Raw genomic sequence first — 23,458 nt, 5'->3', positions numbered from 1 at the left:
TGTTTTTACTGTAAAATATACAGTTTTTTACTGTATAATATAGTGTTTTTACTGTATAATATAGTGTTTTTACTGTAAAATATAGTGTTTTACTGTAAAATAGTGTTTTTACTGTAAAATATACAGTTTTTAATTGTATAATATAGTGTTTTTACTGTAAAATATAGTGTTTTACTGTAAAATATACAAGTTTTTTTTACTGTATAATTTAGGGTTTTACTGTAAAATATAGTGTTTTACTGTAAAATACAGTAATTTTACTGTAAAATATATGCAGTGTTTGACTGTAAGATATAGTGTCTTACTGTAAAATATACATTGCTTTTACTGTAAAATACACAGTTTTTACTGTATAATATAGTGTTTTACTGTAAAATATAGTGTTTTACTGTAAAATATACCGTTTTTTTACTGTATAATAGTGTTTTTACTGTAAAATACACAGTATTAAATTGTATAATTTAGTGTTTTTACTGTAAAATATAGTGTTTTTACTGTAAAATATAGGTTTTTTACTGTAAAATATAGTGTTTTTACTGTAAAATATACAGTTTTTTACTGCATAATATAGTGTTTTTACTGTATAATATAGTGTTTTTACTGTAAAATATAGTTTTTTACTGTAAAATATAAAAATTTTAATTGTATAATATAGTGTTTTACTGTAAAATAGTGTTTTTACAGTAAAATATACCGTTTTTAATTGTATAATATAGTCTTTTTACTGTAAAATATACCGTTTTTACTGTAAAATATAGTGTTTTTACTGTAAAATATACAAGTTTTTTTACTGTATAATATAGGGTTTTACTGTAAAATATAGTAATTTTACTGTAAAATATATGCAGTGTTTGACTGTAAAATATAGTGTCTTACTGTAAAATATACATTGCTTTTACTGTAAAATACACAGTTTTTACTGTAAAATATAGTGTTTTAATGTAAAAAATATTTTTACTGTAAACTAAACAGTGTTTTACTGTAAAATATACAGTACTTCTACTGTAAAATATAGTGTTATACTGTAAAATATACAGTTTTTACTGTAAAATATACACTGTTTACTGTAAAATATACAGTGTTTTACTGTAAAATATACAGTTTTTACTGTTAAATATACAGTTTTTACTGTAAAATATAGTGTTTTTACTGTAAAATATACTGTACTTTTACTGTAAAATACTGTTTTACAGTCAAATAAACAGTGCGTTTACTGTGAAGTGAATTATAATTATATAGCGCTTTTCTCTAGTGACTCAAAGCGCTTTTACATAGTGAAAGCCAATATCTAAGTTCCATTTAAAGCAGTGTGGGAGGCACTGGGAGCAGGTGGGTAAAGTGTCTTGCCCAAGGACACAACGGCAGTGACTAGGATGGCGGAAGCGGGGATCGAACCTGGAACCCTCAAGTTGCTGACACGGTCACTCTACCAACCGAGCTATACCGCTTTTTAATAAATACTGCATATTTAATGTAAAATATGCAGGTTTTTGTACTGTAAAATATAGTGTTTTACTGTAAAATATAGTATTTTTTACTGTAAAATATACAGTGTTTTACTGTAAAATAAACAGTGCTTTTACTGTAAAATAAACTGTGTTTTTACTGTAAAATATAGTGTTTTTACTGTAAAATATAGTGTTTTACTGTAAACTAGACAGTGTTTTACTGTAAAATATACAGTGTTTTACTGTAAAATATACAGTGCTTTTACTGTAAAATAAACTGTGTTTTTACTGTAAAATATACTGTTTTACTGTAAAATATACAGTACTTTTACTGTAAAATATACAGTATTTTACTGTAACATATACAGTGCTTTTACTGTAAAATAAACTGTGTTTTTACTGTAAAATATACTGTTTTACTGTAAACTAAACAGTGTTTTACTGTAAAATATACGGTACTTTTACTGTAAAATTTACAGTTTTTACTGTAAAATATAGTTTTTTATTGTTATTATTAACATAAAACTATAATCGTTCATAACATAAAAACTATAATAGTTAATAATATACAAACGATAATCGTTTTTAACATAATAACTATAATAGTTAATAACATAAAAACTATAATTGTTAATAATATAAAAACTATAACAGTTAATAACATAAAAACTATAATAGTTAACAATATAAAACTATAATAGTTAATAATACAAAAACTATAATAGTTAACATAAAACCTATAATAGTAAATAATATAAAAACTACAATAGTAAATAATACAAAAACTATAATAGTTAACATAAAACCTATAATAGTAAATAATATAAAAACTATAATAGTTAATAATATAAAAACTATAATCGTTAATAATATAAAAACTATAATAGTTAATAACATAAAAACTATAATAGTTAATAACATAAAAACTATAATAGTTAACATAAAACCTATAATAGTAAATAATATAAAAACTATAATAGTTAATAATATAAAATCTATAATAGTTAATAATATAAAAACTATAATAGTTAATAACATAAAAACTATAATAGTTAATAATATAAAAACTTTAATAGTTAATAACAAAAAACTATAAATCGTTTATAACAAAACTATAATAGTAAATAATATTAAAACTATAATAATTAACATAAAATCTATAATGTTAATAACATAAAACTATAATAGTTAATAACAAAAAACTATAATCGTTTATAACAAAACTATAATAGTTAATAACATAAAATATTGTATTGTTTTTAACATAAAATCTATAATAGTTAATTGTATAAAAACTGTAAGTGTTAATAACATAAAAACTGTTATAGTTTATAACATAACAAATATAATAGTATTTGTTGAGTGAAATGACTTGTGAGACAGCGCCCTCTGTTGGACTGAAAGCTGCACTACTCTTTCCCGCCTGCAGATAGTGCCACCAAACGTATTGAACAAAAAGGTTGGAATGTGTTAGCCAAAAGTTGAAAGATTGTTGAAGAAGATGATCAGCATGGAAGAATATTTGCTGAAGTTTGCATCCTAACGACTTGTGTCAGTCACCTTCGTTGAAGAAGGCCAGCGCCATCATCAGCCTGTCCAGTGCCAGCGGCATGGCGTCCGTGGTGTGCACCACCAGGGACACGCCCCCTGCCAGCCCGAAGAACAGATACATGGTGGCGTGCTGCCAGTTCATCACATCTTTCCACTGCTTCGCTGGCCAGTCATACAGCTGCAGGTGTGGCCCGTCTGACAGGAACTGCTCTGCAAGCATGCCTAAACCATCATGTACATCAACTTTACTCTTAGCATGTATGTCATGTACATTAACTTTACTCTTAGCATGTCATCATGTACATTAACATTACTGTTAGCATGTCATCATGTACATCAACTTTACTCTTAGCATGTATGTCATGTACATTAACTTTACTGTTAGCATGTCATCATGTACATTAACTTTACTCTTAGCATGTCATCATGTACATTAACTTTACTGTTAGCATGTCATCATGTACATTAACTTTACTGTTAGCATGTCATCATGTACATTAACTTTACTCTTAGCATGTCATCATGTACATTAACTTTACTCTTAGCATGTATGTCATGTACATTAACTTTACTCTTAGCATGTCATCATGTACATTAACATTACTGTTAGCATGTCATCATGTACATCAACTTTACTCTTAGCATGTATGTCATGTACATTAACTTTACTGTTAGCATGTCATCATGTACATTAACTTTACTCTTAGCATGTCATCATGTACATTAACTTTACTGTTAGCATGTCATCATGTACATTAACTTTACTGTTAGCATGTCATCATGTACATTAACTTTACTCTTAGCATGTCATCATGTACATTAACTTTACTCTTAGCATGTATGTCATGTACATTAACTTTACTCTTAGCATGTCATCATGTACATTAACTATACTCTTAGCATGTCATCATGTACATTAACTTTACTCTTAGCATGTCATCATGTACATTAACATTACTCTTAGCATGTCATCATGTACATTAACTTTACTCTTAGCATGTCATCATGTACATTAACTTTACTCTTAGCATGTCATCATGTACATTAACATTACTCTTAGCATGTCATCATGTACATTAACTTTACTCTTAGCATGTCATCATGTACATTAACTTTACTCTTAGCATGTATGTCATGTACATTAACTTTACTCTTAGCATGTCATCATGTACATTAACTTTACTCTTAGCATGTATGTCATGTACATTAACTTTACTGTTAGCATGTCATCATGTACATTAACTTTACTCTTAGCATGTCATCATGTACATTAACTTTACTGTTAGCATGTCATCATGTACATTAACTTTACTGTTAGCATGTCATCATGTACATTAACTTTACTCTTAGCATGTCATCATGTACATTAACTTTACTCTTAGCATGTATGTCATGTACATTAACTTTACTCTTAGCATGTCATCATGTACATTAACTATACTCTTAGCATGTCATCATGTACATTAACTTTACTCTTAGCATGTCATCATGTACATTAACATTACTCTTAGCATGTCATCATGTACATTAACTTTACTCTTAGCATGTCATCATGTACATTAACTTTACTCTTAGCATGTATGTCATGTACATTAACTTTACTCTTAGCATGTCATCATGTACATTAACTATACTCTTAGCATGTCATCATGTACATTAACTTTACTCTTAGCATGTATGTCATGTACATTAACTTTACTCTTAGCATGTAATGTACATTAACTTTACTCTTTACTCTTAGCATGTCATCATGTACATTAACTTTACTCTTAGCATGTCATCATGTACATTAACTTTACTGTTAGCATGTTATCATGTACATTAACTTTACTGTTAGCATGCCTAAACCATCATGTACATTAACTTTACTGTTAGCATGTCATGTACATTAACTTTACTGTTACCATGTCTAAACCATCATGTACATTAACTTTACTCTTAGCATGTCATCATGTACATTAACTTTACTCTTAGCATGTATGTCATGTACATTAACTTTACTGTTAGCATGCCTAAACCATCATGTACATTATCTTTACTCTTAGCATGTCATCATGTACATTAACTTTACTGTTAGCATGTCATCATGTACATTAACTTTACTCTTAGCATGTCATCATGTACATTAACTTTACTCTTAGCATGTCATCATGTACATTAACTTTACTCTTAGCATGTCATCATGTACATTAACTTTACTCTTAGCATGTCATCATGTACATTAACTTTACTCTTAGCATGTCTAAACCATCATGTACATTAACTTTACTCTTAGCATGTCATCATGTACATTAACATTACTGTTAGCATGTCATCATGTACATTAACTTTACTCTTAGCATGTATGTCATGTACATTAACTTTACTGTTAGCATGTCTAAACCATCATGTACATTAACTTTACTCTTAGCATGTCATCATGTACATTAACTTTACTCTTAGCATGTCATCATGTACATTAACTTTACTCTTAGCATGTAATGTACATTAACATTACTGTTAGCATGTCTAAACCATCATGTACATTAACTTTACTCTTAGCATGTATGTCATGTACATTAACTTTACTCTTAGCATGTCATGTACATTAACTTTACTCTTAGCATGTCATCATGTACATTAACTTTACTCTTAGCATGTCATGTACATTAACTTTACTCTTAGCATGTCATCATGTACATTAACTTTACTCTTAGCATGTCATGTACATTAACTTTACTCTTAGCATGTCATCATGTACATTAACTTTACTGTTAGCATGTCTGAACCATCATGTACATTAACTTTACTGTTAGCATGTCATCATGTACATTAACATTACTGTTAGCATGTCTAAACCATCATGTACATTAACTTTACTGTTAGCATGTCATCATGTACATTTAGCATGCTTAATCCATCATGTACATTAACTTTACTGTTAGCATGTATGTCATGTACATTAACTTTACTGTTAGCATGCCTAATCCATCATGTACATTAACTTTACTGTTAGCATGTCTAAACCATCATGTACATTAACTTTACTGTTAGCATGTCATGTACATTAACTTTACTGTTAGCATGTATGTCATGTACATTAACTTTACTGTTAGCATGTAATGTACATTAACTTTACTGTTAGCATGTATGTCATGTACATTAACTTTACTGTTAGCATGTAATGTACATTAACTTTACTGTTAGCATGTATGTCATGTACATTAACTTTACTGTTAGCATGTATGTCATGTACATTAACTTTGCTGTTAGCATGTAATGTACATTAACTTTACTGTTAGCATGTATGTCATGTACATTAACTTTACTGTTAGCATGTAATGTACATTAACTTTACTGTTAGCATGTATGTCATGTACATTAACTTTACTGTTAGCATGTAATGTACATTAACTTTACTGTTAGCATGTATGTCATGTACATTAACTTTACTGTTAGCATGTATGTCATGTACATTAACTTTGCTGTTAGCATGTAATGTACATTAACTTTACTGTTAGCATGTATGTCATGTACATTAACTTTACTGTTAGCATGTATGTCATGTACATTAACTTTACTGTTAGCATGGCATGTACATTAACATTACTGTTAGCATGTCTAAACCATCATGTACATTAACTTTACTGTTAGCATGTCATGTACATTAACTTTACTGTTAGCATGTCTAAACCATCATGTACATTAACTTTACTGTTAGCATGTCATGTACATTAACATTACTGTTAGCATTTCATGTACATTAACATTACTGTTAGCATGTCTAAACAATCATGTACATTAACATTACTGTTAGCATGTCATGTACATTAACTTTACTGTTAACATGTCATGTACATTAACACTACTGTTAGCATGTCATGTACATTAACATTACTGTTAGCATGTCTAAACCGTCATGTACATTAACATTACTGTTAGCATGTCATGTACATTAACATTACTGTTAGCATGTATAAACAATCATGTACATTAACATTACTGTTAGCATGTCATGTACATTAACATTACTGTTAGCATGTCTAAACCATCATGTACATTAACATTACTGTTATCATGTCATGTACATTAACAATACTGTTAGCATGTCTAAACAATCATGTACATTAACATTACTGTTAGCATGTCTAAACCGTCATGTACATTAACATTACTGTTAGCATGTCATGTACATTCACATTACTGTTAGCATGTATAAACAATCATGTACATTAACATTACTGTTAGCATGTCATGTACATTAACATTACTGTTAGCATGTCTAAACCATCATGTACATTAACATTACTGTTATCATGTCATGTACATTAAAATTACTGTTAGCATGTCATGTACATTAACAATACTGTTAGCATGTCTAAACAATCATGTACATTAACATTACTGTTAGCATGTCATGTACATTAACATTACTGTTAGCATGTCTAAACCATCATGTACATTAACATTACTGTTAGCATGTCATGTACATTAACATTACTGTTAGCATGTTTAAACCATCATGTAGATTAACATTACTGTTAGCATGTCTAAACTATCATGTACATCAACATTACTGTTAGCATGTCTAAACCATTATGTAGATTAACATTACTGTTAGCATGTCTACATAATAATGTATATGATTAAATAATGTTAGCATGTCTACATAATAATGTATATGATTGAATACTGTTAGCTTGTTTACATAATAATGTATATTATTAAATACTGTTAGCATGTCTACATAATAATGTACATGATTAAATACTGTTAGCATGTCTACATAATAATGTATATTATTAAATACTGTTAGCATGTCAACATAATAATGTACATTATTAAATACTGTTAGCATGTTTACATAATAATGTATATTATTAAATACTGTTAGCATGTTTACATAATAATGTATATGATTAAATACTGTTAGCATGTCTACATAATAATGTACATGATTAAATACTGTTAGCATGTCTACATAATAATGTATATTATTAAATACTGTTAGCATGTCTACATAATAATGTACATTATTAAATACTGTTAGCATGTTTACATAATAATGTATATTATTAAATACTGTTAGCATGTTTACATAATAATGTATATGATTAAATACTGTTAGCATGTTTACATAATAATGTATATGATGAAATACTGTTAGCATGTTTACATAATAATGTATATGATGAAATACTGTTAGCATGTCTACATAATAATGTATATTATTAAATACTGTTAGCATGTTTACATAATAATGTATATGATGAAATACTGTTAGCATGTTTACATAATAATGTATATGATGAAATGCTGCTAGCATGTCTACATAATAATGTATATTATTAAATACTGTTAGCATGTCTACATAATAATGTATATTATTAAATACTGTTAGCATGTTTACATAATAATGTATATGATGAAATACTGTTAGCATGTTTACATAATAATGTATATGATGAAATGCTGCTAGCGTGACACGCACACTAAGTGAGTGCAAGCTCACCCACAAAAGAGAAGAAGAGGATGAGGGAACATTCCACCACCTCCAGGCGGCGCTGTGACGCCCGGCTGGTGAGTCGCGTGGAGCCGATGTTCCTGTTCCTGCGAGTGGCGTGCCACAGCGAGAACTTGGCCGTCCACCAGAGCCCGCCCAGCAGGAAGAAGGTTCCGGGTAGCGCGTGGCCCTTAAAGCTCCCCATGGCGAGCACCTGGGAACCAGGAAAGGAACACGCTAGTCATCAACAGCGCCCCTGCAGGTTGCACTCATGTACTGCAGGCCCATCACGTCCACACAGGAGAACAACTTCATTACAGTGGATTCACACATGCATGACATTTAATTATCATATCTTTTATTTAAAATAATTATATTCTTTTTTTTACAACAAGAGCATGAAACATAAAACCCATTAAAAAATAAACAAAACCGTTATATCTATTGATAAGTCTGTTGAAAATGTAAAAGTTGTTTTTTAAATAAATATATATTACTTATTTATAGCATGTCTACATGATTAAATACTGTTAGCATGTCTACATAATAATGTATATTATCAAATACTGTTAGCATGTCTACATAATAATGTATATGATTAAATACTGTTAGCATGTCTACATAATAATAATTATGATTAAATACTGTTAGCATGTCTACATAATAATAATTATGATTAAATACTGTTAGCATGTCTACATAATAATGTTTAGGATTAAATACTGTTAGCATGTCTACATAATAATAATTATGATTAAATACTGTTAGCATGTCTACATAATAATGTATATGATTAAATACTGTTAGCATGTCTACATAATAATGTATATAATTAAATACTGTTAGCATGTCTACATAATAATGTTTATGATTAAATACTGTTAGCATGTCTTCATAATAATAATTATGATTAAATACTGTTAGCATGTCTACATAATAATGTATATAATTAAATACTGTTAGCATGTCTACATAATAATGTATATAATTAAATACTGTTAGCATGTCTACATAATAATGTACATGATTAAATACTGTTAGCAAGTCTACATAATAATATTTATGATTAAATACTGTTAGCATGTCTAAATAATAATGTTTATGATTAAATACTGTTATCATTTATACAAAATAATGTTTATGAATAAATACTGTTAGCATGTCTACATAATAATGTTTATGATTAAATACTGTTAGCATGTCTACATAATAATAATTATGATTAAATACTGTTAGCATGTCTACATAATAATGTATATGATTAAATACTGTTAGCATGTCTACATAATAATGTTTATGATTAAATACTGTCAGCATGTCTTCATAATAATAATTATGATTAAATAATGTTAGCATGTCTACATAATAATGTATATAATTAAATACTGTTAGCATGTCTACATAATAATGTTTATGATTAAATACTGTTAGCATGTCTTCATAATAATAATTATGATTAAATACTGTTAGCATGTCTACATAATAATGTATATAATTAAATACTGTTAGCATGTCTACATAATAATGTATATAATTAAATACTGTTAGCATGTCTACATAATAATGTATATAATTAAATACTGTTAGCATGTCTACATAATAATGTACATGATTAAATACTGTTAGCAAGTCTACATAATAATATTTATGATTAAATACTGTTAGCATGTCTAAATAATAATGTTTATGATTAAATACTGTTAGCAAGTTTACATAATAATGTTTATGATTAAATACTGTTAGCAAGTCTAAATAATAATGTTTATGATTAAATACTGTTATCATTTATACAAAATAATGTTTATGAATAAATACTGTTAGCATGTCTACATAATAATGTATATGATTAAATACTGTTAGCATGTCTACATAATTAAATACTGTTAGCATGTCTACATAATAATGTATATAATTAAATACTGTTAGCATGTTTACATAATAATGTTTATGATTAAATACTGTTAGCATGTCTACATGATTAAATACTGTTAGCATGTCTACATAATAATGTATATAATTAAATACTGTTAGCATGTCTACATAATAATGTACATAATTAAATAATGTTAGCGTGTCTACATAATAATGTACATAATTAAAAACGATTAGCATGTATACATAATAATGTACATAATTAAATACTGTTAGCATGTCTACATAATAATGTACATAATTATATACTATTAGCATGTCTACATAATAATGTACATGATGAAATACTGTTAGCAAGTCTACATAATAATGTTTATGATTAAATACTGTTAGCATGTCTACATAATAATGTTTATGATTAAATACTGTTAGCAAGTCTAAATAATAATGTTTATGATTAAATACTGTTATCATTTATACATAATAATGTTTATGATTAAATACTGTTATCATTTATACATAATAATGTTTATGATTAAATACTGTTATCATTTATACATAATAATGTTTATGAATAAATACTGTTAGCATATATACATAATAATGTATATGATTAAATACTGTTAGCATGTCTACATAATAATGTATATAATTAAATACTGTTAGCATGTCTACATAATAATGTTTATGATTAAATACTGTTAGCATGTCTACATAATAATGTATATAATTAAATACTGTTACCATGTCTACATAATAATGTTTATGATTAAATACTGTTAGCATGTCTACATAACAATGTATATGATTAAATACTGTTAGCATGTCTACATAATAATGTTTATGCTTAAATACTGTTATCATGTCTACATAATAATGTACATGATTAAATACTGTTAGCATCTCTAAATAATAATGTATATAATTAAGTACTTTTAGCATGTCTACATAATCATGTTTATGAATAAATACTGTTAGCATGTCTACATAATCATGTTTATGAATAAATACTGTTAGCATGTCTACATAATAATGTATATGATTAAATACTGCTAGCATGTCTACATAATAATGTTTATGATTAAATACTATTAGCATGTCTACATAATAATGTACATGATTAAATACTGTTAGCATCTGTAAATAATAATGTATATAATTAAATACTGTTAGCATGTCTACATAATAATGTATATAATTAAATTATGTTAGCATGTCTACATAATAATGTATATAATTAAATACTGTTAGCATGTATACAGAATAATGTATATAATTAAATACTGTTAGCATGTCTACATAATCATGTATATGATTAAATACTGTTAGCATGTCTACATAATAATGTACATGATTAAATACTGTTAGCATCTCTAAATAATAATGTATATAATTAAATACTGTTAACATGTCTACATAATCATGTATATGATTAAATACTATTAGCATGTCTACATAATAATGTACATGATTAAATACTGTTAGCATGTCTACATAATCATGTTTATGATTAAATACTGTTAGCATGTCTACATAATAATAATTATGATTAAATACTGTTAGCATGTCTACATAATAATGTATATGATTAAATACTGTTAGCATGTCTACATAATAATGTATATAATTAAATACTGTTAGCATGTCTACATAATAATGTTTATGATTAAATACTGTTAGCATGTCTTCATAATAATAATTATGATTAAATACTGTTAGCATGTCTACATAATAATGTATATAATTAAATACTGTTAGCATGTCTACATAATAATGTATATAATTAAATACTGTTAGCATGTCTACATAATAATGTACATGATTAAATACTGTTAGCAAGTCTACATAATAATATTTATGATTAAATACTGTTAGCATGTCTAAATAATAATGTTTATGATTAAATACTGTTATCATTTATACAAAATAATGTTTATGAATAAATACTGTTAGCATGTCTACATAATAATGTTTATGATTAAATACTGTTAGCATGTCTACATAATAATAATTATGATTAAATACTGTTAGCATGTCTACATAATAATGTATATGATTAAATACTGTTAGCATGTCTACATAATAATGTTTATGATTAAATACTGTCAGCATGTCTTCATAATAATAATTATGATTAAATAATGTTAGCATGTCTACATAATAATGTATATAATTAAATACTGTTAGCATGTCTACATAATAATGTTTATGATTAAATACTGTTAGCATGTCTTCATAATAATAATTATGATTAAATACTGTTAGCATGTCTACATAATAATGTATATAATTAAATACTGTTAGCATGTCTACATAATAATGTATATAATTAAATACTGTTAGCATGTCTACATAATAATGTATATAATTAAATACTGTTAGCATGTCTACATAATAATGTACATGATTAAATACTGTTAGCAAGTCTACATAATAATATTTATGATTAAATACTGTTAGCATGTCTAAATAATAATGTTTATGATTAAATACTGTTAGCAAGTTTACATAATAATGTTTATGATTAAATACTGTTAGCAAGTCTAAATAATAATGTTTATGATTAAATACTGTTATCATTTATACAAAATAATGTTTATGAATAAATACTGTTAGCATGTCTACATAATAATGTATATGATTAAATACTGTTAGCATGTCTACATAATTAAATACTGTTAGCATGTCTACATAATAATGTATATAATTAAATACTGTTAGCATGTTTACATAATAATGTTTATGATTAAATACTGTTAGCATGTCTACATGATTAAATACTGTTAGCATGTCTACATAATAATGTATATAATTAAATACTGTTAGCATGTCTACATAATAATGTACATAATTAAATAATGTTAGCGTGTCTACATAATAATGTACATAATTAAAAACGATTAGCATGTATACATAATAATGTACATAATTAAATACTGTTAGCATGTCTACATAATAATGTACATAATTATATACTATTAGCATGTCTACATAATAATGTACATGATGAAATACTGTTAGCAAGTCTACATAATAATGTTTATGATTAAATACTGTTAGCATGTCTACATAATAATGTTTATGATTAAATACTGTTAGCAAGTCTAAATAATAATGTTTATGATTAAATACTGTTATCATTTATACATAATAATGTTTATGATTAAATACTGTTATCATTTATACATAATAATGTTTATGATTAAATACTGTTATCATTTATACATAATAATGTTTATGAATAAATACTGTTAGCATATATACATAATAATGTATATGATTAAATACTGTTAGCATGTCTACATAATAATGTATATAATTAAATACTGTTAGCATGTCTACATAATAATGTTTATGATTAAATACTGTTAGCATGTCTACATAATAATGTATATAATTAAATACTGTTACCATGTCTACATAATAATGTTTATGATTAAATACTGTTAGCATGTCTACATAACAATGTATATGATTAAATACTGTTAGCTTGTTTACATAATAATGTTTATGCTTAAATACTGTTATCATGTCTACATAATAATGTACATGATTAAATACTGTTAGCATCTCTAAATAATAATGTATATAATTAAGTACTTTTAGCATGTCTACATAATCATGTTTATGAATAAATACTGTTAGCATGTCTACATAATCATGTTTATGAATAAATACTGTTAGCATGTCTACATAATAATGTATATGATTAAATACTGCTAGCATGTCTACATAATAATGTTTATGATTAAATACTATTAGCATGTCTACATAATAATGTACATGATTAAATACTGTTAGCATCTGTAAATAATAATGTATATAATTAAATACTGTTAGCATGTCTACATAATAATGTATATAATTAAATTATGTTAGCATGTCTACATAATAATGTATATAATTAAATACTGTTAGCATGTATACAGAATAATGTATATAATTAAATACTGTTAGCATGTCTACATAATCATGTATATGATTAAATACTGTTAGCATGTCTACATAATAATGTACATGATTAAATACTGTTAGCATCTCTAAATAATAATGTATATAATTAAATACTGTTAACATGTCTACATAATCATGTATATGATTAAATACTATTAGCATGTCTACATAATAATGTACATGATTAAATACTGTTAGCATGTCTACATAATCATGTTTATGATTAAATACTGTTAGCATGTCTACATAATAATGTATATAATTAAATACTGTTAGCATGTCTACATAATAATGTATATAATTAAATTCTGTTAGCATGTCTACATAATAATGTATATAATTAAATACTGTTAGCATGTATACATAATAATGTATATAATTAAATACTGTTAGCATGTCTACATAATAATGTATATAATTAAATTCTGTTAGCATGTCTACATAATAATGTATATAATTAAATACTGTTAGCATGTCTACATAATAAAGTACATGATTAAATACTGTTAGCATGTCTACATAATAAAGTATATAATTAAATTATGTTAGCATGTATACATAATAATGTAGATTATTAAATACTGTTAGTATGTATACATAATAATGTATATAATTAAATACTGTTAGCATGTCTACATGATAATGTATATAATTAAATACTGTTAGCATGTCTACATAATAATGTATATATTAAATACTTTTAGCATGTCTACATAATAAAGTACATGATTAAATACTGTTAGCATGTCTACATAATAATGTATATAATTAAATTCTGTTAGCATGTCTACATAATAATGTATATAATTAAATACTGTTAGCATGTCTACATAATAAAGTACATGATTAAATACTGTTAGCATGTCTACATAATAATGTATATAATTAAATACTGTTAGCATGTCTACATAATAATGTATATGATTAAATACTGTTAGCATGTCTACATAATAATGTATATGATTAAATACTGTTAGCATGTCTACATAATAATGTATATGATTAAATACTGTTAGCATGTCTACATAATAATGTATATAATTAAATACTGTTAGCATGTCTACATAATAATGTATATAATTAAATACTGTTAGCATGTCTACATAATAATGTATATAATTAAATACTGTTAGCATGTCTACATAATAATGTATATAATTAAATTATGTTAGCATGTCTACATAATAATGTATATAACTAAATACTGTTAGCATGTCTACATAATAATGTATATAATTAAATTCTGTTAGCATGTCTACATAATAATGTATATAATTAAATACTGTTAGCATGTCTACACAATAATGTATATAATTAAATACTGTTAGCATGTCTACATAATAAAGTACCTGATTAAAAATGTGGTCACCCCTGGCTTACTCTCTAGCGTGACTATAAATAGCATCATTTGTCTGTGAAATGGTAGTAAGTACACCTCTGCACATGAAAACTGTGATTTCGTGCAACAATACGCTGTAAAGGTCGCTCATTTGTGGCGTGGGAGAGGAGGACCCTCACACCCATCACAAGTAGACGCTGCCTCCTCTTCAGCGTGAGCGCAAACAGTCGCGTCGCCACGGCAACCATGCAATCAAGCCCCTCCCACTGAGGCAGAACATAAAAGTGTTTCATCGCCTTGTTGTTTCATCCCAAATTCATGGAATCACAATCACTAAACATGACAAGAAAACAAGGGATGTACAGTATATATGTACATACAGTATAAGTATATATGTACAGTATATATGTACATACAGTATAAGTATATATGTACAGTATATATGTACATACAGTATAAGTATATATGTACAGTATATATGTACATACACTATAAGTATATATGTACAGTATATATGTACATACACTATAAGTATATATGTACACTATTTATAAGTATATATGTACACTATTTATACAAACACTATAACTATATATGTACACTATTTATACACACACTATAAGTATATATGTACACTATTTATACACACACTATAAGTATATATGTACACTATTTATACACACACTAGAAGTATATATGTACACTATTTATACATACAGTATAAGTATATATGTACACTATTTATACACACACTATAAGTATATATGTACACTATTTATACACACACTACAAGTATATATGTACACTATTTATACACACACTATAAGTATATATGTACACTATTTATACACACACTATAAGTATATATGTACACTATTTATACACACACTATAAGTATATATGTACACTATTTATAAGTATATATGGACACTATTTATACACACACTATAAGTATATATGTACACTATTTATACACACACTATAAGTATATATGTACACTATTTATAAGTATATATGGACACTATTTATAAGTATATATGGACACTATTTATAAGTATATATGTACACTATTTATACATACACTATAAGTATATATGTACACTATTTATAAGTATATATGTACACTATTTATACATACAGTATAAGTATATATGTACAGTATTTATACACACACTATAAGTATATATGTACACTATTTATACATACACTATAAGTATATATGTACACTATTTATACACACACTATAAGTATATATGTACAGTATTTATACATACACTATAAGTATATATGTACAGTATAAGTATATATGTACACTATTTATACATACACTATAAGTATATATGTACACTATTTATACACACACTATAAGTATATATGTACACTATTTATACACACACTATAAGTATATATGTACACTATTTATACACACACCATAAGTATATATGTACACTATTTATACACACTATAAGTATATATGTACACTATTTATACACACACTATAAGTATATATGTACACTATTTATACACACACTATAAGTATATATGTACACTATTTATACACACACTATAAGTATATATGTACACTATTTATACACACACTAGAAGTATATATGTACACTATTTATACATACACTAGAAGTATATATGTACACTATTTATACACACACTATAAGTATATATGTACACTATTTATACACACACTATAAGTATATATGTACACTATTTATACACACACTATAAGTATATATGTACACTATTTATACATACACTATAAGTATATATGTACACTATTTATACACACACTATAAGTATATATGTACACTATTTATACACACACTATAAGTATATATGTACACTATTTATACACACACTATAAGTATATATGTACACTATTTATACACACACTAAAAGTATATATGTACACTATTTATACACACACTATAAGTATATATGTACACTATTTATACATACACTATAAGTATATATGTACACTATTTATACACACACTATAAGTATATATGTACACTATTTATACACACACTATAAGTATATATGTACACTATTTATACACACACTATAAGTATATATGTACACTATTTATACATACAGTATAAGTATATATGTACACTATTTATACACACACTATAAGTATATATGTACACTATTTATACACACACTATAAGTATATATGTACACTATTTATACATACACTATAAGTATATATGTACACTATTTATACACACACTATAAGTATATATGTACACGATTTATACGCACACTATAAGTATATATGTACACTATTTATACACACACTATAAGTATATATGTACACTATTTATACATACAGTATAAGTATATATGTACACTATTTATACACACACTATAAGTATATATGTACACTATTTATACACACACTATAAGTATATATGTACACTATTTATACGTACAGTATAAGTATATATGTACAGTATAGGTATATATAAACAGTATTTATATGTACAGTATAAGTATACATAAACACTTTTTATACGTACAGTATAAGTATATATAAACACTATTTATACGTACAGTATAAGTACGTATGTACAGTATTTATACCTACAGTATAAGTATATATGTACAGTATTTATACATACACTATAAGTATATATGTACAGTATTTATACATACAGTATAAGTATATATGTACAGTATTTATATATACAGTATAAGTATATATGTACAGTATACATATGTATGTACAGTATGAGTATATATGTACAGTATAAGTGTATACTGTATGTACAGTATAAGTATATATATATACAGTATATATATGTATATATGTGTGTGTACAGTGTATATACAGTATGTACAATATAAGTATATATATACAGTAGTTATATGTACAGTATAAGTGTATATGTACAGTAGATATATGTGCAGTATAAGTATATATGTACAGTATAAGTATATAAAGTATGTACAATATAAGTATATATGTACAGTATAAGTATATATGTACAGTATAAGTATATGTGTACAGTAGATATATGTGCAGTATAAGTATATATGTACAGTATAAGTATATACAGTATGTACAATATAAATATATATGTACAGTATAAGTATATATGTACAATAGATATATGTGCAGTATAAGTTTATACGTACAATATAAGTATAGATGTACGGTAGATATATGTACAGTATAAGTATATAAAGTATGTACATTATAAGAATATATGTACGGTTTAAGTATATATGTACAGTTTATATATGTACAGTATAAGTGTATATATGTACAGTATAGGTATATATGTACAGTAGATAAATGTACAGTATAAGTATATATGTACAGTTTAAGTATATATGTACAGTTTATATATGTACAGTAGATATATGTACAGTATAAGTATATATGTACAAGATAAGTATATATGGACAGTATAGGTATATATGTACAGTAGATAAATGTACAGTATAAGTATATATGTACAGTTTATATATGTACAGTATATATGTACAGTTTAAGTATATATGTACAGTATAGGTATATATTTGCAGTAGATATATGTACAATATAAGTATATATGTACAGTATAAGTATATATGTACAGCATATATGTACAGTATAAGTATATATATGTATAGTATATATGTACAGTATCTATTTAAATGATGAAATAAGTATGATATGCTGTACAATTAGGATGATTCTCTGTACATCTATTCATAAGAGTGTATTTTTTGTAATAATTTAATTTTTTCTGTACTTATTTTATATTCTTTCTTCTTTTTTTATATGACATTCACTATCATTATGGTATGTTTAATTTAAAAAAAAAAAAAGAAGTAATATTAAAGGACAAAATATTGTATCATTTTGTGAAATCATTGCATAGTTTTTTTTTAAAATAACATTCACTATAATTATTATTATTTATTTTTTAAATAAGAACAGTAACAAATAACAAGATATTGTATAACTTTGTGATGAAATCATAAAATAGGGCAAGTCGGAGGCAGCCAACAACCCTACTCTAGTGCGCCCAGAAAGTCCTCTAAAAAACATCCAAAAATACAAGTATTAGTGATATTGTTATTATAAGTGCTAACGCCGAGGAACTACTTTTAGTGAGCTATCAATCTTATGCTGCTATATTGACATACTGAGCTGCTGCATCGCTTCTGAGTTGGTGAAAGTTAATTCTGGTTTATGAATCATGCCTCTCACCTGGAGAGTAGAAGGTTGTGGACATAAACCCACAAGTTGGTCAACTTTGACATCCAACTACACCCGGAGATGGCGAGAAAGACATGAAAAAAACAAATGTTTCTCTCTTTTAACGCTTTGTGAGGAGTATGATTAATTTTTTATGTAAACGGGAAGACATAAACATCCCGTCAGTCCCCAGTGAGAGCAGACAATGTACAGTAAGTGATTGTTTTATTATGTTTGCAACAACATAGCAGGATCTGTTTCTAAAACGTGTAGATCATCCTCCTTATATTCAAAAATAGAAATTTCTGGATCATCATTTGTCCCAAAGTAGTCTTTGTTGTCTCTCGTCAAGTCTGCCAGGATTAGTAGTGTTGTTGTTGTTGAAGGGAAGTGAGCGAAATGTATTAATATTACATGTTATTATGAATGTGACGGATACTACACGAGCAGTGAAGTTGTCACGTTGTGTAAATGGTGAATAAAAACAGAATACAATGAATGAATGAGAAACTTTGTTATTTTTTGCGAATATTAGCTCATTTGGAATTTGATGCCTGCGACATGTGCCAAAAAAAAGCTGGCACAAGTGGCAAAAAAGACTTAGAATGCTCATCGAACACTTATTTGGAACATCCCACAGGTGAACAGGCTAATTGGGAACAGGTGGGTGCCATGATTGGGTATAAAAGCAGCGTCCGTGAAATGCTCAGTCGTTCACAAACAAGGAGGGTCACCACTTTGTCAACAAATGCGTGAGCAAATTGTTTGAGAACAACATTTCTCAACCAGCTATTGCAAGGAATTTAGGGATCTCACCATCTACGCGCCGTAATATCATCAAAAGGTTCAGAGAATCTGGAGAAATCACTGCACGTAAGCCATGATATTACGGACATTCGATCCCTCAGGCGGTACTGCATCAACAAGCCACATCAGTGTGTAAAGGATATCACCACATGGGCTCAGGAACACTTCAGAAAACCCACTGTCAGTAACTACAGTTGGTCGCTACATCTGTAAGTTCAAGTTAAAACTCTACTATGCAAAGCCAAAAAATATTTATCAACAACACCCAGAAACGCCGCCGGCGAACTCATCTAAAATGGACTGGTGCAAAGTGGAATAGTGTTCTGTGGTCCACATTTCAAATTGTTTTTGCAAATTGTGGACGTCGTGTCCTTTGGAACAAAGCGGAAAAGAACCATCCGGATTGTTCTAGGCGCAAAGTGTAAAAGCCAGCATGTGTGATGGTATGGGGGTGTATTAGTGCCCAAGACATGGGTAACTTACACATCTGTGATGGCGCTGAAAGGTATGAATGCTGAAAGGTACATACAGCTTTTGGAGCAACATATGTTGCCATCCAAGCAACGTTATCATGGACGCCCCTGCTTATTTCAGCAAAACGATGTGTTGCTGCCACTAAATTCTAAGTTAATGATTATTTGCACACAAAAAAATTAACATTAAATATATTGTCTTTGAAGTCTATTCAATTGAATATATCATTGTATTCCGTTTTTATTTACCATTTACACAACGTGACAACTTCACTGGTTTTGGGTTTCGTACATGTTATTACGAATGTGACGGATACTACATGACATATATACTTACAGCGTGTATATAAAAACTTAATGGAGGTTTTGGATAAATAGTATAGGGCAGGGGTCACCAACGCGGTGCCCGCGGGCACCAGGTAGCCCGTAAGGACCAGATGAGTAGCCCGCTGGCCTGTTCTAAAAATAGCTCAAATAGCAGCACTTACCAGTGAGCTGCCTCTATTTTTTAAATTGTATTTATTTACTAGCAAGCTGGTCTCGCTTTGCCCGACATTTTTAATTCTAAGAGAGACAAAACTCAAATAGAATTTGAAAATCCAAGAAAATATTTTAAAGACTTGGTCTTCACTTGTTTAAATAAATTCATTAATTGTTTTACTTTGCTTCTTATAACTTTCAGAAAGACAATTTTAGAGAAAAAATACAACCTTAAAAATGATTTTAGGATTTTTAAACACATATACCTTTTTACCTTTTAAATTCCTTCCTCTTCTTTCCTGACAATTTAAATCAATGTTCAAGTAAAAAAAATGTTTTTATTGTAAAGAATAATAAATACGTTTTAATTTAATTCTTCATTTTAGCTTCTGTTTTTTCGACGAAGAATATTTGTGAAATATTTCTTCAAACTTATTATGATTAAAATTCAAAAAAAAAATTCTAGCAAATCTAGAAAATCTGTAGAATCAAATTTAAATCTTATTTCAAAGTCTTTAGAATGTTTTTTTACATTTTTGTTCTGGAAAATCTAGGAGAAATAATGATTTGTCTTTGTTAGAAATATAGCTTGGTCCAATTTGTTATATATTCTAACAAAGTGCAGATTGGATTTTAACCTATTTAAAACATGTCATCAAAATTCTAAAATGAATCTTAATCAGGAGAAATTACTAATGATGTTCCATAAATTGTTTTTTTTAATTTTTTCAAAAAGATTCGAATTAGCTAGTTTTTCTCTTCTTTTTTTTTTCGGTTGAATTTTGAATTTTAAAGAGTCGAAATTGAAGATAAACTATGTTTCAAAATGTAATTGTCATTTTTTTTTCGTGTTTTCTCCTCTTCTAAACCGTTCAATTAAGTGTAAATATCATTAATTATTAATAATAACATAGAGTTAAAGGTAAATTGAGCAAATTGGCTATTTCTGGCAATTTATTTAAGTGTGTATCAAACTGGTAGCCCTTCGCATTAATCAGTACCCAAGAAGTAGCTCTTGCTTTCAAAAAGGTTGGTGACCCCTGCTATAGAGCTAGCTGACACTTGCTAATGTTTATTTACCATTTAGAATGCATTTAATACAGAAAAACATAAGTGTTCCTGTCTTACATAAGGATTGTAAACGATAGGCAAAAAAAAAACACCTAAAAAAAAGTGCAGTTCCCCTTTAAGAGGACCTGGCATCCTTTTTCTAGAAGTTATCCACCAAGAGGAAAGTCTTAAAAGATGTTTGCAGTGTTAACGCAGAGAACGCTCGTAAAAGTATTTTTACTCAAAATACTACTAAAAGTATGTGCCGCGTGTACTAGTCGTTGAGTACAAAGATAAATGTGTTTATTTACTAGTAAACCGAAGTAAAACAACACTTTAAATACGTCAAGAAAACATAAAGAAGGGGGTTACTTAACTTACTTACCCAAGAAGCTTTAGTTTATGCCGATTTGAAAACACGTTAAGGCAGGAATTTAAAGCATGTTGGTTGTCTCCGACTTGAATAAAGTTGTTGAAAAAGTGAGTAAAAAGAGCCTTCATCAAGTGAAGTAAACAGCGTCTCTCCTCCGACTCCTGCTCGCCTCCGATCTGCTTTCTTTTTTCCTCCTTTTTCTTCTCATCTTCTGCAGGGCTCAGCTAGAAGCCTCCTCATTGGCTGACTGCGGCCACTGACGTCATCGACTCCCGCCTCTATTGGCCGAAGCCCACGTCAATCTCAGGTGTCCACGTGTGCACACTTTCACTCCTAAAGAAAGGAGCGGGGGCGGAGGGAAGAGCCGAGTCGAACCGAGCGGAGCCGAGTGGTGGCGAGTCCAGGAGTACGTGAAGTAAACAGCA

The 23,458-nt window shown here is 27.4% G+C and overlaps 1 protein-coding gene across 1 annotated transcript in view; it reads right to left on the bottom strand.

Moving 5' to 3' along the window:
- tmem45a (transmembrane protein 45a) overlaps positions 1-23,217 on the bottom strand; it is a 29,340-nt gene extending 6,123 nt beyond the window's left edge. Inside the window, exons 1-3 of the mRNA XM_062039492.1 lie at positions 23,046-23,217; positions 8,491-8,695; positions 3,009-3,221 (exon numbers count right to left, since the gene is read on the bottom strand). Of these exons, the coding sequence (XP_061895476.1) occupies positions 3,009-3,221; positions 8,491-8,686 (409 nt within the window). The 5' untranslated portion in view covers positions 8,687-8,695; positions 23,046-23,217. The remainder of the gene's footprint in view (positions 1-3,008; positions 3,222-8,490; positions 8,696-23,045) is intronic.
- Positions 23,218-23,458: the final 241 nt, after the last annotated feature.

This window comes from Entelurus aequoreus, linkage group LG27 (genome assembly GCF_033978785.1).
Source record: "Entelurus aequoreus isolate RoL-2023_Sb linkage group LG27, RoL_Eaeq_v1.1, whole genome shotgun sequence".
Taxonomy (NCBI): domain Eukaryota; kingdom Metazoa; phylum Chordata; class Actinopteri; order Syngnathiformes; family Syngnathidae; genus Entelurus; species Entelurus aequoreus.
Note: the sequence above shows the minus strand (reverse complement) of the source record. Positions and strands in the feature narration are given on the sequence as shown.